Source organism: Pelodiscus sinensis, chromosome 16, assembly GCF_052426305.1.
Source record: "Pelodiscus sinensis isolate ZL-2025 chromosome 16, ASM5242630v1, whole genome shotgun sequence".
Lineage (NCBI taxonomy): Eukaryota > Metazoa > Chordata > Testudines > Trionychidae > Pelodiscus > Pelodiscus sinensis.
Genome location: NC_143067.1, coordinates 28,746,175 through 28,763,837, shown reverse-complemented (window position 1 = coordinate 28,763,837; position 17,663 = coordinate 28,746,175). Strand labels below are relative to the sequence as shown.

General features: G+C 41.4%; 1 protein-coding gene across 5 annotated transcripts in view; it reads left to right on the top strand.

The window, feature by feature from the left end:
- Positions 1–17,663, top strand: part of GABRB2 (gamma-aminobutyric acid type A receptor subunit beta2) — a 394,028-nt gene that overhangs the window by 274,280 nt on the left and 102,085 nt on the right. For all 5 annotated transcript variants that reach the window (XM_089769539.1, XM_089769538.1, XM_089769536.1 and 2 more), the window contains one exon: positions 927–1,009. In XM_089769539.1, coding sequence (XP_089625665.1) covers positions 927–1,009 — 83 coding nt within the window. The remainder of the gene's footprint in view (positions 1–926; positions 1,010–17,663) is intronic.

The following is a 17,663-nucleotide window of genomic DNA, read 5'->3' as shown; positions in this document are numbered from 1 at the left end:
TTTGGGGTAGGGGAGAAAGATCAAAAAATGTTTTTCCTACACAACAGAAAGTTTTGAAAGGATAACTAATAAAATATTGCTGATGTGCTCTGCGTTGATTTACATTCAGCTAAGGGCTATTTCTCCCTGAAATCTAGCAGGGTTATTTCTCCCTGAAACATTTTTCATGGTACAGATGTTTCAAACATCTAAAAGGCCCAAAAGACTTCTGCAATGTCAAGGCAGAAATATGCTCTAAATAGTTCATAAACAGAATCCCGAAAATACTTCTTGCATTGCTGATGATGAGGATGCACCACAAACATAAGTCTTCATTTGCACAGTGAAAGATAGAATGGAAAATTGAATTATACATGTGATTGTGCAAAATAAATATTATTTAATGTTCTTAACCTTGGTTAAAATGGCAGAAAAAACTTGGCATCTCAAGTAACAGCCTATCAAGGAGCTCAGGGGTGAATTTGAGCTGCTAACCTGAGTTAAAAGTAGTCACCATGTCTGCACTACTATTTTAACCTGAGTTAAGAATATACCTATTTATTGGAGTATAAGCATACACTAGTGTTTCTTTGCCTCAGTTTTACATCTGTAAATTGGGAATAATAATATTGTCCTGTTTCACTAGGGTGTTGTCAGTATAACTCAATTGAAGATTATGAGGTTCTAAGATAATATAGGAGACATATAAATGTAATCAGCTGTTCCTTAGTCCACCAGATTGGCATGGTATCAGTTTGATTCCATAAACTATATTAATGATTCCATACACTTACGAATAATCAGCACATTGCGATATCTTAGTAATAAGCAAAGAAGCAAAAGTGTTTATCATGCAGAATCCATTCCCTGTTGTTTCAACTCCATTTAATCAAACAGATATGATTCAGACATAATAAAAGTGGCCTTCATATATGCTTCTCTTCTAGAATTACAACAACAGCTGCTTGTATGATGGACCTACGAAGATATCCACTGGATGAACAAAACTGCACACTGGAGATTGAGAGCTGTAAGTACTTTTGTAAATCCTGCTTACCATATGATCAGTTTCAGCTGTTTGTCTGTTTATTTATTTATTTATTTTATATGTTACTAACCCAGTTGCCTTTTTTTCTGATGGTATTTAGACCCTTGTAAACATTCGCAACAAATTTAGCTTTCCAGATGGATTAGTAATTTATGGCACAAGGATTAGAGGAATTTATTTTGTGTTTTTATGGATAATTTTCATCTTTAAAAGTTTCATTCAAATGGTATGTTGTAGTTTATGTGAAGAACAAGATGATTATTACCATTTCTTAATCCTTCTCTGCTGCCAAACTGTATTGCTGGTAATTTTTCTTTTTTTAAAAAAAAGTGTTTATATTTTTCTTTGCAGTTGATGCTTTTTATCCCCCACGGAATAAATTAGACTTTTGGTGTAAATGTAATATAGTCCATTATACGTGTTGATTAAATAACTAAACTCTCTTTCAAAGGTCAGGTCTCCCATACAGCTAAGATATGTCTTGTGAAATAAAATTTTAAATATGTTTACATTGAAAGTTCTTTACAGAATTTTAATATATCTGAAAACAAAACTGTGTATGTCCATATGATAAATGCAATATTGTAGGCAATGTTATTTGACCTGGTATTTAAGACTGTGTCAGCTGTTTTTCAGTAGATCTGTAGAACACTCGACTGTAAAACATCATAAAGCTGCAATGTGACATACTTCACTTTCTCTGAGTGGAATTTATTAAGTGATTTGAAAGCAAACAAAATTAATTTGAAAGTTTTAATTAATTCTGCAGATTTCGTATGTTAAACATTTATACTTTTTATCCCTTTAAAACAGCTTTGATTAAATCGATATATATGATATATGTGCACATTAGTGCTTGCAAAGCAGTAATTACTTAGAATTCAATTCTCTAAAGATTTGCATGTGTATTTAAATCGTACTCTTTCCTCTATTTAGGAAAGCATGTCAGAACATTATGCATGTGTTCAAGTCACATTCACTTGCATTTTATTTAAACATGTGCTTCAGTGCATTCCTGAATAGGGATACTTTATTGAATTAGACCCAAAAGGACTCTTTATGGAATTAAACCCTGTGAGTATTCCAAATGAAATTATTCACAGTGCATAAAGCTAAGCTTGATTTATGTTTTACATTTTTTTAAAAGTTCTTCTTCTATACTAAAATATTTAAGTAGCAAATATTGTGACTGACTTTTATTTTGGAACTATGTACAGGCAGTCCCCGGGTTATGTACAAGATAGGGACTGTAGGTTTGTTCTTAAGTTGAATCTGTATGGGTACGTCTACACTACAGCGCTAATTCAAACTAACGCGTCTAGAACTAAAAACTAGTTCGAATTAGCATTTTGCTAATTCGAACTAGCATGTCCACATTAAGTGGACCCTGAACCGGGCTTAAGGATGGCCGGAAGCAGTGCCGGCAGGGCATCAGAGGAGGACTTAGAGCGTGGAGATGCTGTCTCAGGCTAGCCGAGGGCTGTGCTTAAAGGGTCCCGACCCCCACCCCGGACAGACAGTTCTCAGGGGTGCCCCGCTTGCAAAGCAGTCCTGGCTTGGAGTGCCCGGAGTACCCACACTGGGCACATCACACCACTCGGCCATCAGCCCGGCTGCACTTGCCACAAGCTGCCATCTGGGGAGAGGGGACAATTGGGGGGCTGCAGGAGAGCTTCCACACCCAGAAGCCCACAGAGCCAGCCCAGTCCTCCCCATCGGGGGCTTGTACCCCATTCCTCCCTCACCTCCTTCCACTTACCCTTCCCTAGCCCCTCTTCTTGATGTACAAAATAAAGGACAATTGTGTTCAAAAATGGAATCTGTCTTTATTGAACAAAACTGGGGGAGACTGGGAAAAGGAGGTGGGAGAGGGGAGGGCAACTAAAATGATCAGGGGTTGGGAACAGGTCCCATATGAAGAGAGGCTAAAGAGACTGGGACTTTTCAGTTTAGAAAAGAGGAGACGGAGGGGGGACAGGATAGAGGTCTCTAAAAGCAGGAGTTGGGTGGAGAGGGTGCATACAGAAAAGTTCTTCATTAGTTCCCATAAAGAAGGACTAGAGGACACCAAAAGGAAGGAATGGATAGCAGGCTTCAAACTAGTAACAGAAAGTTGTTCTTCACAAAGCAAAGAGTCAACCTGTGGAACTCCTTGCTGCAGGAGGCTGTGAAGGCTAGAACTGGAACAGAGTTTAAAGGGAAGTGAGATCAAGTCATGGAGGTTGGGTCCATGGAGTGCTATTAGCCAGGGGGTAGGAGTGGTGTCCCTGCCCAAGGTTTGTGGAAGGCTGGAGAGGGATGGCACGAGACAAATGGCTTGGTCACTGTCTTCGGTCCATACCCTCAAGGGTCCCTAGTGTTGGCCACTGTCGGCAGACAGGCTACTGGGCTAGATGGACCTTTGGTCTGACCCAGTACGGCCATTGTAAGCTCAGGGCTCGGGGCGGGGGTCTCAGTGGACCCCCTTGATCTTCATGCACACCTGCTCCTGGGTGGCCATGCTGGCAGCTCTCCTGCGCTAGCTGGCCACTTTCCTGTGCCTAGTGCGGAGATCATGGACGAGGTCCACGACGTCCGCACTAGCCCAGGCGGGTGCCCGCCTCTTGCGGTCCCGGGCAAGCTCCCGGGAGCCACCAGCGTGGTCCCGGGAAGAGGAGGAGGGCTGGGGGGCATCGGGTGGCTGGCTCGAGCCATGCCAGGTGCAGGGTCTGCTGTCTGGGTGCTGGCAGGCTTGCACCTGGCACGGGCACCGTAGCCAGCCCATGCCCCTTTAAGAGGTCCGGGGCCGGGAGGGGGGCAGACGAGTTTCCCTGGTGTTGGCCAGAGTGGCCACCAGGGAAAGCTGGGGAGGGCTAGCCTCCCACTAGTTCGAATTAAGGGGCTACACACCCCTTAATTCAAACTAGTAAATTCAAACTAGGCTTAATCCTCGTAAAATGAGGATTACCTAGTTCGAACTAAGCGCTCCATTAGTTCGAATTAAGTTCGAACTAACAGAGCGCTAGTGTAGCACCTATGAAAGTTAGTTCAAACTAACGTCGGTTAGTTCGAACTAACTTTGTAGTGTAGACATACTCTATGTAAGTCGGAACTGGCATCCAGATTCAGCCGCTGCTGAAACTGATCAGTTTGAACAGCGGCTGAATCTGGACACCAGTTCCGACTTACATACATATTCAACTTAAGAACCCCAGGTGTCCCCAACTCAGCTGCTGCTTAAACTGATCAGCAGCTGATTCCAGGAAGCCCGGGCCAGAGCAACTCTGCCTCGGGCTTCCTGTAGTCAGCCGCTGGTCAGTTTCAGCAGCGGCTGACTTGGGGACGCCTGGGGCAGAGCAGCGCGGGTGCTGCTGGGGTGGTCCAGTAGCACGGCTGCTCCTTGGCGCTACTGGACCAACCCAGCAGCACCCCAGCTGCTCTGCCTCAGGCGTCCTGATTCAGCCGCTGCTGAAACTGATCAGCAGCGGCTGAATCAGGACGCCTGGGGCAGAGCAGCTGGGGTGCTGCCGGGTTGGTCTAGTAGCGCCAAGGAGCGGTGCTGCGGGACCAACCGGCAGCGCCCCACCTGCTCTACCACAGGCCCCAGGCTTTGCTCCACGTCTCCCTGGTCTGCTGGGGGGGCACTAGCTGCGTTTCCCCCCCCCCCCCAGCAGACCAGGGAGACGCTGAGCAAAGTGGCGGAGGACCCGGGGCTGAACCCGCGGCGCTTCCAGCTGATCTGGAAGCGCCGCGGGTCCGTCCCCGGGTCCTCCGCCGCTTTGCTCAGTGTCTCCCTGGTCTGCTGGCTCCCCCAGCAGACCAGGGAGAAGGGGAGCAGCTTTTCTCGCCCCGGAGGAGGCGGGCGGCGGGACCAGGCGTCCCACCGCCCCAGTCCTCTGGGGCGAGAAAATCCCCGTTCGTAACTGCGGATCCGACATGAGTCGGATCCACGTAACTCGGGGACTGTCTGTATCTATGATAAAATCCTCCTCTTGAAATCATTAACAGGACTCTGATTTCAGTGGGCCAGGATTTCAACATTAATTTGCAGTGTTTAAGCATTTCTGAACAATCTATGCTAAGACATTATTATTAAATAGTAGAGAAAAACACTGAATCAATTTTTCGACTGGTGTAATAGCAATGAGTCTGTAGATTTATTCCTATGGAAAATAATATCTTTCCCTCCCACCACCCTCAAAAAGTGCTGTCTACGTCAGAAAATGTTCTAGCATAATCCATTAGAAATTTTGCCAGCGCTAACCTTTCATATGTTATAAACATTTTTCATTTAATTTACTGTTTCATTTCATTTAGTTTGCACCACCTGCCTGTGTGTAAGATGATCTGTAGCTATGCTGTGGTTATGATCAAGACTCATATATAAAATAAACTTGATTCAAGTGTGAGAAAAGGACAAATCTGACAAAGAAAAAATATATTTAAAAATAAATGTATGAATAGAAAGTAAAAATCAAACATAGGAAGAATTTAAAAAAAGCATTTGTCTGGGTGTTCTTGATTGAGTGGCAATAAAATGTAGTTTAAATATACAAATGAAGATCATGTGCTCAAGAGTTACAATCTCAGCTTTAACAAAAAACAGGACTATGTAGCACTTTAAAGACTAACAAGATGGTTTATTAGGTGATGAGCTTTCATGGGCCAGAAATCTGAAATTTGATTTGTCCTTTTCATGTGTTCACTTTTTTTTAATTGTATCCTTTGGTATATATGGTTGTGACTATTTTCTTCCACTATTTGATCTGAGGAAGTGGGTCTGGCCCACGAAAGCTCATCACCTAATAAACCATCTTGTTAGTCTTTAAAGTGCTACATAGTCCTGTTTTTTGTTCCAATCTCAGCTTTGCCATTCTTACAGAGATGAACCTTCAGCAAGGCTCACATCCTGTCTGCAGTTCAGGGGCCCAAATATAAAATTGAGATGATAAAGTATACTGTATTTAACCAGCTTTTCAAGACATTATGATGTTGAGGAACATTGGTCAGACAGACATTAATTCTTCTATGGTGTTTTGAAGCCCTAGCTCAGTGCTCCATATTGACATTATGAATAGGTCTGTATGTCCAGGTAGCAATGCAAATCTGTCCAAACATTACAACTTCCCGAGTAAAGTTTTCCAGATTGAAATCTGAAGCTGATCTTTATATATATTTGATTTAATTTCCTGTACACATGGATTAAGAAATTATTGTAATGGAGAGTTTACTGTCTGGTAAAACATGAGCCAGGGCATACTACATCATCAATCCAGAGAAGCTGAACACTGCATTTTTACAGTAAAAGTTCAAAACCTAGAATTAATGTGCTGAGTTACTGATATACTGTAAACAGAAAAAATAATTAATTAAAATAATGCCATACCTTTTTACTGAAATATGAGATACTTATTCCTTCCTTACAGATCTGTGGGTATACATTATGTTTTTTGCCTGTTCAGCTCATCTATAAAGAACAGAACTGTCTTGAAAAATCTGCTTTCTGTTTCTATTATGCTTTCGTACTATTACTATTAGGTAGTTCTTTCCTGGGTGTATAGAATTCCTTGTCCTGTAGCTTTTTTCATCTCTTTTTCCTCTTCTCTCTCTGCTGGCAGCCAATGAACAGGTAATTGCTGAGTAGTAAGAATGAGACATTAGAGGAAAGTCAGCTGGTCATCACCTTCCCAGTGGGTTTATGACAACAGGGATAGTTTCCCTTTCAAGGAAGTGCTGATATCAGCAGGTATATCACTCTTCTTTTCTGCCTTCTCCCTCTGCCACTGTCATATGGATAGCTCAGGTCCTTGTGGCATCCTGGATTAGTTGATCCTCCCCCTTTCTTTCCATTTATTTGGGTATTGTAGTTCTAGTGTTTGAAAAGAATGTGTAAGCAAGTGAGTCAGTAGTCTTGAGGGAGTTTTAGAGGTAAACTGATGTTTTTGGAAGCACATAGAATACAGGTTCACCACTGCATGTCAGGGCATATGTTTTAGATGTGTGCTGTATTTGTGTGTGTAACTCATTGACAGAAAGAGTTGTCAAGTGTCAATAGCAAGAGATTGGAAGTTAAGATTATGGATCTTTTTCCACTGATTTACTGAATGAATTTTGTAATCCATGTACTATAGTTGGCTCACTTGTGTTGTAAATAGCTCTACTTCAGAAAGATGTTCTATGACATATTCCTGACTTCATATGCAGGTGCATTAAGGAATAACATAAAATAGAGGCAGCTATTCATTCTCACCTGCCCTTAGTATACCCAAATTAGTCACAGGAAAAGATACTGACCTAAATTTTCCTCTGGTTGCTGGGCAAAAAGCCTGGCTGATGTTCTCAGCAATACTCTATGGTCCCAAGAATGCTCAGTCAGCTGTGTAAAAGCATCACCAGACCTCCAGATATACCAATGGCAGCATGTGTAAAAATAATAATATATACAGAATGAATTTATCCTATCCTCAGTAAAATAGGCTGTCTATGTGGAATTAGAATTAGAGCTGTGAAAATATTGAATTACTGTGTTCAATTCTGAAAAGTAAAACAGAAAAGAAATTGTTTTCAGACAAAAAATAAAAATATTCAAAATTATTGACACATTAAAAAGTTAAAAATAACTTAATCTTTCATATTTGGTAAAATGAGCGTTTGAAAAAAAATAGAGGAATGTTTGAAACAAGTCATTCAAAATTCTGTATTTTGATAATACTGAAATGTTTCCATTATTTTGAAATTTTGTTGCAGGTTTTTTTGTCCTAAGCAAATTAGCACAAATTCATGAAATATCTTGGTGTCACCAAATCGGCACTTTTTACCAAATCAAATTTAAATAAAAAAATTCTGCTTAGCTGTAGTGAGAAATATTCAGAAACTGCACTGCATTAAATCAGTGTTTTACCCCTGTTCCCAACATATATCTTCCTGTTGAAATGAGAGTTCCCCCTGAAAATGTGAAGTGAATATTTGAGGTCTTGAAAGAAGATGGCATAACCTACAGAGGAAAACATGGTCTCTGCCCTGAGGAACTCACAGTATAAATAGACATTCTGTAATATAGAAATGATGCACTGATACAAAGAGGATGCATTGCTTTTACTTTAAAAATGATACCTTTCTTCCCATTCAGAAGTGTTGTACAAATTGTATATAAGTGTGTGCATTGCAACTATCTTTTCATGGAAACTGGGATAGCCAAAATGACAGCTTATACAGAAAGCACACAACAGCGGAAAGAGAGATCATTGTGGTGAAAAACTGCAAGTCAAACACCTGTTCTTGAAACATGCCATACAGTGTTTAGTGGTTATGTAAAACAGACAGACCTTTGATTGTAAAGTTTTTGTTTGTTTTCTGAAAGCCCCCCCCCCCCCCCAGTAAACTATGTGCATTTAAGTTTATATTCTCTGGAATGATGAAAATCTGAACTGAATGCTCAAGTTTGAATATGTGGTTCCTGGTGGTCTGAGTATCTGTTGCTTTGTTCTATGCTGTAAGCTGAGGAGTTACCCACTGATAACACTGGCAATAATACTGTATCACAGGTACATTGGACTCTCTTAAAAGGCATAGCATTCACATCAAACAGCTTGTAAATTGGTTACTTCTTTGAGCAATGTTGGTGAATCATCACACCTCACAAAAAAAATCAGGGATATTGATGTGCTGATGTCTGAGATGTGCATGGTATGTGATATGAAATGGTTGCTTTTCATAGCATCCTACAGGATGTAAATACATTTTTTCTAAAATGTAGAGAAAATCTGAGTAGTAATTCAAACTTTTTAAACCTCTTCCTCAGTCAGTGTGTGAGCATTTCTAGTATGAGCTAAATTTATCAGCACTGCATTGCTCTTCCATGGTCTCCTCTATTAATTTGGGCACAAAAGCAATTGCTGAGTCCATGTAAAAGGAAGTCTGCTTACCTATGATTTTCACTTTGTGCCTTGTGCTTCTGGTCATAAGTAAATGTAAAATTTCAGTTGAGTTCACACAAATCTCCTCAAAAGGCATAAAAATATACCCAGTGCTGACACATACCGTCCTCCCTTCTAGCAATGGTATATAATGCGTAGAGCTGAGTGGTAATAACAAGTCGTTGTGTTCAAATGGCAACAACAGTAAATGAGAAAACAGCTTCCTAATCATTAACTATAAGGCATCAGTGATGACTTATTTTGTTTTAATGATGCAGTTATAGACACACTTTTTATAACACAGTATATAGACATAAACAAACATATAAACTAATATTAAATTCATTATTTATCTTTATGTAGCTCTTTGATAAGTATAAACACACATTGAGATGTGGTATCCAAGTGATCAGTTTCAGATCATGTTGTTCAATGAATTTGTCACATGCTCTGGACAACCATCATGCATCTCTGACCCTTGCCCTATATATCCATATCCTCCTTATCCTAACATTGCAAAGCCAAAGCTGATTCAAACTCCCAAAAAACCATTTCTTTCTTCTCACCCCGTAAGGAATTTCCACGGAAAAATATACCAAAATAAGGCAGAAGAAACATTAGGCCTTGGCATATGACTGGTTTTTATATAAGTTCCTCAGGGTATGTCTACACTACAAAGTTAGTTCGAACTAAAGGACGTTAGTTCGAACTAACTTTAATAGGTGCTACACTAGCGCTCCGCTAGTTTGAATTTGAATCGAACTAGCGGAGCGCTTAGTTCGAATAGGTAAACCTCATTTTACGAGGACTAACGCCTAGTTCGAACTAGCTAGTTCGAACTAAGGGCTGTGTAGCCCTTTAGTTCGAACTAGTGGGAGGCTAGCCCTCCCCAGGTTTCCCTGGTGGCACTCTGGCCAACACCAGGGAAACTCTATGCCCCCTCCCGGCCCCGGACCCCTTAAAGGGGCACGGGCTGGCTACGGTGCCCGTGCCAGGTGCAAGCCTGCCAGCACCCAGCTAGCAGACCCTGCACCTGGCACGGCACAGAGCCACCCACCCGATGCCCCCCAGCCCACCCCCTCTTGCCGGGACCAGGCTGGCGGCTCCCGGGAGCTTGCCCTGGACCGCAAGAGGCGGGCACCTTCCTGGGCTAGTGCGGACATCGTGGACCTCGTCCACGATCTCCGCACTAGGCACAGGAAAGTGGCCGTCTAGGGCAGGAGAGCTGCCAGCCTGGCCACCCAGGACCAGGTGTGCATGAAAATCAAGGGGGTCCACTGAGACCCCCGACCCTGAGCCCTGAGCTTACAATGGCCGTACTGGGTCAGACCAAAGGTCCATCTAGCCCAGTAGCCTGTCTGCCAACAGCGGCCAACCCTAGGGACCCTGGAGGGGATGGACCGAAGACAATGACCAAGCCATTTGTCTCGTGCCATCCCTCTCCAGCCTTCCACAAACTTTGGGCAGGGACACCACTCCTACCCTCTGGCTAATAGGACTCCATGGACCCAACCTCCATCACTTTATCTCACTTCCCTTTAAACTCTGTTCTAGTTCTAGCCTTCACAGCCTCCTGCAGCAAGGAGTTCCACAGGTTAACTATTTGCTTTGTCAACAACAACAACAACTTTCTCTTACTAGTTTCAAGCCTGCTACCCAGTCCTTTCCTTTGGTGTCCTCTAGTCCTTCTTGATGGGAACTCAGGAAGAACTTTTCTGAATGCACCCTCTCCACCCAACCCCTGCTTTTAGAGACCTCTATCCTGTCCCCCCTCCGTCTCCTCTTTTCTAAGCTGAACAGTCCCAGTCTCTGTAGCCTTTCTTCATCTGGGACCTGTTCCCAACCCCTGATCATGTTAGTTGCCCTCCCCTCTCCCAGCCTTTCTCTTCCCCTCTCCCACCTCCTTTTCCCAGTCTCCCCCAGTTTTTTTCAATAAAGACAGAGTCAATGTTGGAAGGAACGTTATCTTTATTTTGTACATCAATAAGAAGGGGGGCTAAGGAAGGGTAAGTGGAAGGAGGTGAGGGAGGAATGGGGTACGAGCCCCCGATGGGGAGGACTGGGCTGGCTCTGCGGGCTTCTGGGGGTGGAAGCTCTCCTGCAGCCCCCCAATTACTCCCTCTCCCCAGATGGCAGCCTGCGGCAAGTGCAGCCGGGCTGATGGCCGAGTGGTGTGATGTGCCCAGTGTGGGCACTCAGGGCACTCCAAGCCAGAACTTCTTTGCAAGCGGGGCACCCCTTAGAACTGTGTGTCCGGGGTGGGGGTCGGGACCCTTTAAGCGCAGCCCTCGGCTAGCCTGAGACAGCATCTCCATGCTCTAAGTCCTCCTTATATGCCCTGCCGGCACTGCTTCCGGCCATCCTTAAGCCCTGTTCAGAGTCCACTCAATGTGGACTTACTAGTTCGAACTAGCAAAACGCTAATTCGAACTAGTTTTTAGTTCTAGATGCGTTAGTTCGAACTAGCTTAGTTCGAATTAACTAATTCGAACTAAGTTAGTTCGAACTAGCGCTGTAGTGTAGACGTACCCACAAGCTTCTGAGTTGGCAACTTTGCAGTGTTATAGGTCTATAAATAGCTTCTTACGAAAGGGAGTTTCCAGACTTTCCAATGATCCATAGAAACAATAATATATAGAAATTCTAATCTTGGAAGGTCCTAAAATAGTTTAAAATTATGATGCATAGGTAATTGTAGAATATTGTGTCTCCTTCTGAGTTATTTATCTTGGTTTCATGGTAACTAAGTCACATGAATTTCCAGATTGAAGAATTTGAAAAATAATTCCTTTTTAAAGCTCTCTAATATTATCCTAAGGTAGTTTTCACCCTATAAAATAAATGGTATATTCATACAAGTATGGTGTCATGTGCAGTTTTTAGAAACACTGGTTTGGATTACCTTAGTAGCCCACTTGTGCCATTTGTGCTTAATGCATTTGTCCCAAGAATCTTTTTATGTCACTCCAGCCCAACATATAACATCCATCATGTACATCTTCATTCATGTGCACACACATATCTAATTGCTACAACATTTTTTGGGGGGGGGTGGTAGAATGAGTTGTTCTCTTAGCCAGTGTTTAGGTGAACAGTCCATTAAAAGCTTTCAGACTTGTTGACTAAAGCCCAGTAGATGTCTTTTTTTCATGCTGAGCTGAGTACACTGGTTAGACATACTATGAGGAACAAACTTGAATGGTACGTTAAAATCCGTGCTTCAGAGGCAAGTGAGAAATTTAATCTTTTTTGAAGAGATTATCATGTATAAACCCTGACTACACGTTAGCAGTGGTCAGAAGCAACACTTCCTGCCTCACCCTGCCTCTGCATCTAGGAGACCATCAATCTCCTTAAATTTCTGTCATCTTGTGAAAGTAGGAGCATGTGGGACAAGCTCAGAGCACAGACCATTAGAACTCAGAAAGGAAGACCATTGGGAGTCTAATTGACTTCATGTGCTCTTTTCCCACACAAGTAGGGATGTATTGGGTGACATCCATGACCCTATTGATCCCATGCTCACCAATAATGTACCAAGATATGATCATTTTAGTTTAATATAGTACGGTGTTCTTAACTGGGTATATGGAGTTTTTAAAATGTCTGAGTTTGGTCCAGAGAAGGGGGGAGAAAGATAGGGGAAACTAAAAACTACAGGCAAGCATGTACATGGTTTCTTGGGAATGTTCTCATGGAATGCACCTTTTGTTTAAATTAGTAGAAGAAATTTTGTATCAAATACTGGGAGTAGTTTTGTTTCTTGACGAATTTGTTTCTTTCCATACCCACAAGATGGCATACAGTGCCATCTTATTGAGTTTTAGCACAACATTTCTTCTCTATAATTTCAGCAGACTCTATGGTCTAGAGTGAAAGGGGGTTAAAAAAAACTATTGAATAGAGATGAGATTTCTTTTCCCTTAGAAAATTCAGCTTGAAATAGATCTTTGTGCTTCGATTATAATAGATCCCACTAGGTATAATTCTCAAAACTTGCTAAATAATCTTTTTAAAGTAATTCAGAAAGAGTGAAAGCACAAAAGAGGAAAGAGATTTCTAACGTTACTTCTGGACAATTGAATATCCCAAGATCAGATATTCTTTTTGCATCCTTTTTTTAGTTCTTTTTGTTTACGTCCATTTCTTGGTTGGTAATAAAATGGGCTTAGGAATCTATTAATAGAGTATTAGAAATGTAGGGTTTCAAAATGTGATCGAGCCGTCAATCTTCACCCCAAAGAGCAGCTGTTGCTCCTTCCTTCTGTTGTACTGCTGTAGTTATCTGTGGTTGGCTAGTATCCTCCATCCCCAATACTTCTGCATACAATTCTGGGTACATCTACATTTCAACACTATTCTGAAATAACTTAGTCTGCATATACACAGCAGGCAGTTATTTTGAAATAGTGTCAAAATACTTTCAAGCTGGAGGACTTCTTACTTTTACACCTGTAACCCTCATTGTACGAGGAATAAGGGAAGTCGGAGGAAGAGTGCTTTGTTTTGAAATAAGTGCTGTGTAGGCGCTCCCTATTTCAAAATAAGCAATTTCGAAATAAGATACGCAATTGACATAGCTCAATTTGTGTAGCTTATTTTGAGTTAAGCCCTGCTGTGTAGATGCACCCTGTGACCTCTTTTTAAAAACTCCCAGCAATGGAGATTGCACAAAGCAGAGCTTTGTTTTCCTCAGCCATGATCTGATGACTCGGGAAGGCCTGTTGGGAACAAATGGGATTCACCTTCCAAAGGAAGGAAACAGCATCTCATGGCCTCACATCAACATTATCTGTGCAGTCATGCACAGGATGCACATTTTCTGGGAAGATAGATTGAGAACACCACCTTGTACCCCTGACTTCTTCACCTCACTCCCAGAGCTCTGAAGTTATTGCTCTGAAGATCTTCTAAGGGTCATATCTAGAGGTGCCATTAGTGTCTATGTGAATGAGCAACATGGGTGGTCAGAAGGTGGATGAGCCTCTATCCATAACATCTTGAACTCCAGGCAAGCTGAACACCTCATGGATCATCATGTTAGGTCATTCAGTGGAAGCCTGTCTCCATTAGAAGGGAATCATCATCATCCTGTTCTCCTTTTGGGTGAGATGGTTGTGAGCTTCCCAGATTTAGGAGCAGGTGGCTGCTCCTCCTCAGCCATTATTCTTACTTCCTGTGACCAGAATGTATAGGTTCTTCTTTTCAGTGAATGGGGGAACCTGGGTGAGGAATGGAGTACTGTCACTACCTTAAGTGGACAGCTGCCAGTCTCCACTCTGTAGAGCATCTGTTTCTCCTTCCTCCTGTTGTGCTACTGTAGTTTGCTGTTTTAGATCTGATATGTTGTTCAGTTGGTTTTTTTGAAATATACAAACTCTTGGCAATAAAAGTCTGTAAGAACAATAAGGGGTTCAAACATAAAAGAAGCCAGGAAATTTGACATGTGGTTGGTTAGCAACCTTCATCCCCAATGTTTCTGAATGCAATCTGTCAAACAACTATTCTCTTTTACTATGTTTTATTCCAGAGCTCAGTTATATCTTTTTTTAAAGTTGGAAAACATACTTGGGGATATGGTTATTATGAAATAGTCAACATATCTCAGATACTGAAGGTATTTGACTTCAAGTTGCAAGCTTTACAGTGCACCTGTGACACCGAAACATATTTCATCTCACAATAAATACCCATGATCTACTCCTTACTTAGGATCTCTTGTTATCTCATATATATGACACAAAATAATGATTCAGATGTTTTCCTTGATGTAAGATACTAACTACTTGTCATTTTATTGTCAAACTACATCACTCTGCAAAAATAAGCATTTTTGCAGAAAATAAATACAGTGCATTAATTCATCTTTTTTGTGCGAAACATAGGAGACCAAAATATGTTCTTTCGTTTCACTTTCTAACCATTCCTTGAACCCATCAAAAGGATCAAATAATCTGGAGCTCGTCTTATTAATATTATAGGTGATTTCCACAACTTTCGATACCCAGAGATCAGTGATTCCCAAACTGTCATGATCTCAAAATGAGTCATGGTTCTTTTTATTGGGTTACCAGGGCTAATGTTAGATTTGCTATGGTTTGGGGCTGAAGATAACATCTGAGGGTGGCTGAACTTAGATTATATGCCCCCCTCTCACATTGCATGGAACAATGATGCTCAGGCTTTCCCTTCCCCACCTCACAGTCAGGGTGGCAGGGCTCGGGCAGGCTCAGGCTTTGATTGACCCTTCTGGGGTTGAGTAGTAATTTTTCTTGTCAGAAATTTTGTCAGATGTTGTCAGATGTCAAATGTCAGAATTTGTGTTGATCCCCTTAATTGTTCTTATAGCCTTTTATTGCCAAGGGTTTGTATATTTCAACAAAACAATTGAAAAACATATCAGCTCTAAACCAAACTACTGACTGAATAATTTGGCTTCATAGAAAAGTTAGCATGACTCTCAGTGGGGAAAAGTAGAAAGCAAGTATTGTATTTGCACTGCTTCTCACCAGCAGTTTTTAGCTGTGTTGTGTATCTTGGATCTGACTCTGGGATCATTGCTTTTGAGTAGTTATACTTCACTATTTAAACACACACTTGCCATTTTTAGCTTAGATAGGAAACAAGACATATTTATAAGTTTTGCTAATTATCATTATGCATTTAAACTTCGTTTTCAGGTGTTGTTTTTCAGGTGCAGAGATAAAATTTCTTGGTACCTTAAATGACTGCTTCTTGGAGCAGCTGGTTCTGGAACCCAGAAGGGGAGAAGTAATTCTTGATTTAATTATAAGTGGAGTGAAGTATCTGGTCCAAGAGGTAAATATAACTGGACCACTTGAAAATAGTGACCATAATGTAATAAAATTTAACATCCATGTGGTGGGAAAAATACCTCAGCGGCCCAATACAGTAGCATTTATTTTTAGAAAGGGGAACTACACTAAAATGATAAGGTTAGTTAAACAGAAATTAAAAGGTACAGTGACAAAAGTAAAATCTCTGCAATCTGCATGGAAACTTTTCAAAGACACTATAATAGAGGCCAAATTTAAATGTATACCCCAAATTAAAAAACACAGTAAGAGAACCAAAAAAGTACCACTGTGGTTTAACAACCAAATAAGGGAAGCAGTGAGAGATAAAAGGACATCTTTTAAAAAGTGGAAGTCAAATCCTAGTGAGGAAAATAAAAAGGAGCATAAATGTTGTCAAATTAAGTGTAAAAATATAAAGAAAGCCAAAAAGCAGTTTGAAGAACAGCTAGCCAAAAACTCAAAAAACAATAGTAAAATGTTTTTAACTACATCAGAAGCAGGAAGCCTGCTAACAGCCAGTCAGACCCTTGAATGATTGAGTTGTTAAAGGAGCACTCAAAAATGATAAAGTCATTGCGTAGAAGCTATATGAATTATTTGCTTCAGTTTTCAAGGATGAGGATACTGGGGAGATTCACAAACCTGGGCCATTATTTTTAGGAGACAAATCTGAGGAATTGTCCTAGATTGAGGTGTCATTAGAGGAGGTTTTGAACAAATTGATAACTTAACAATAACAAGTCACCGGGACCAGATGGTATTCACCCAAGTTTTCTGAAAGAACTCATATGTGAAATTGCGAAACTATTAACTGTGGTTTATAACCTATCCTTTAAATCAATTTCTGTACCTGTACCTGTACCTGTACCTGTAATTCTGGAAGATAATTAATGTGATGTCAATATTTTAAAGGCTCTAGAGGTGATCCTGGCAATTACAGACTGGTAAGTCTAACGTCAGTGCTGAGCAAATTAGTTGAAACTATAGTAAAGAATAAAATTGTCAGACGCATAGATGAAAGTAATTTGTAATGTAAAGGGAAATCATACTAGAGTTCTTTGAGGGAGTCAATAAACATGTGGACAAGGGGATATAGAATACTTAGATTTCCCTATGGTGTGTAGGGAAGGGCAGGTGGGGTCGAGTTGCATGAACAGTGCATGGAGAGAGGAGAGAAGGTGCCCTGCAATGAGCTGAGGGTCCTCCTTCTGCAGGGCCACAAGGATAGTCTGCAGAAACTGTACTGGGAGATACAGCATGAGATGAAGGAAACATCAACTGCTTGGAGGCAAGTCCTGTTCCATGGCAGGAGTGCTGTGGTGTTCACAAAAGCAACCAGAGTACACAGTGAAAAGACTTTGCTGTCCCTCAAAGAGGTAGGCAATGGAGAAGAGCCTGAGACACAACTGTACAGAGGGTCCCTTTAAGCACAAGCCTCAGATAGCCTCGGGCAGCAGCTACAGGAAGTGACTGCTGTTCTCACGCCATACCTGAAGTGCTTCCAGGTGGCCTTAAATGCAATTCAGCATCCAAAAGGAAAAGCTGGTTTCCTTTTAAGACAAGATTTAGTACAGAAGGTGGGGTGAAGGAGAGGGAGGGAGGGAATAGCTATTTATGAGTAAATGAATGGCTAATCAGGGGTGATAAGTGAGGAAGTTATCTTTGTACTGGTTAAGGTAATTAGCATCTTTGTTAAGGCCCATTCGTAAAGTGTCAAATTTAAGCATGAAAGAAAGTTCTGAAGTTTCCCACTGTAGTCTGGTGTTAAAGTCTCTTTGAAGTAAGATGCATGTAGTGAGGTTGTTAAGATTATGTCCAGGTAGGTTGAAATGAAAAACAACTGGTTTTTCCTTGTGAAGATGTCTGATTTGTGGGCATTAATTCTTTGGCGAAGTGTCTGAGAAGTCTGTCCAGTATACATAG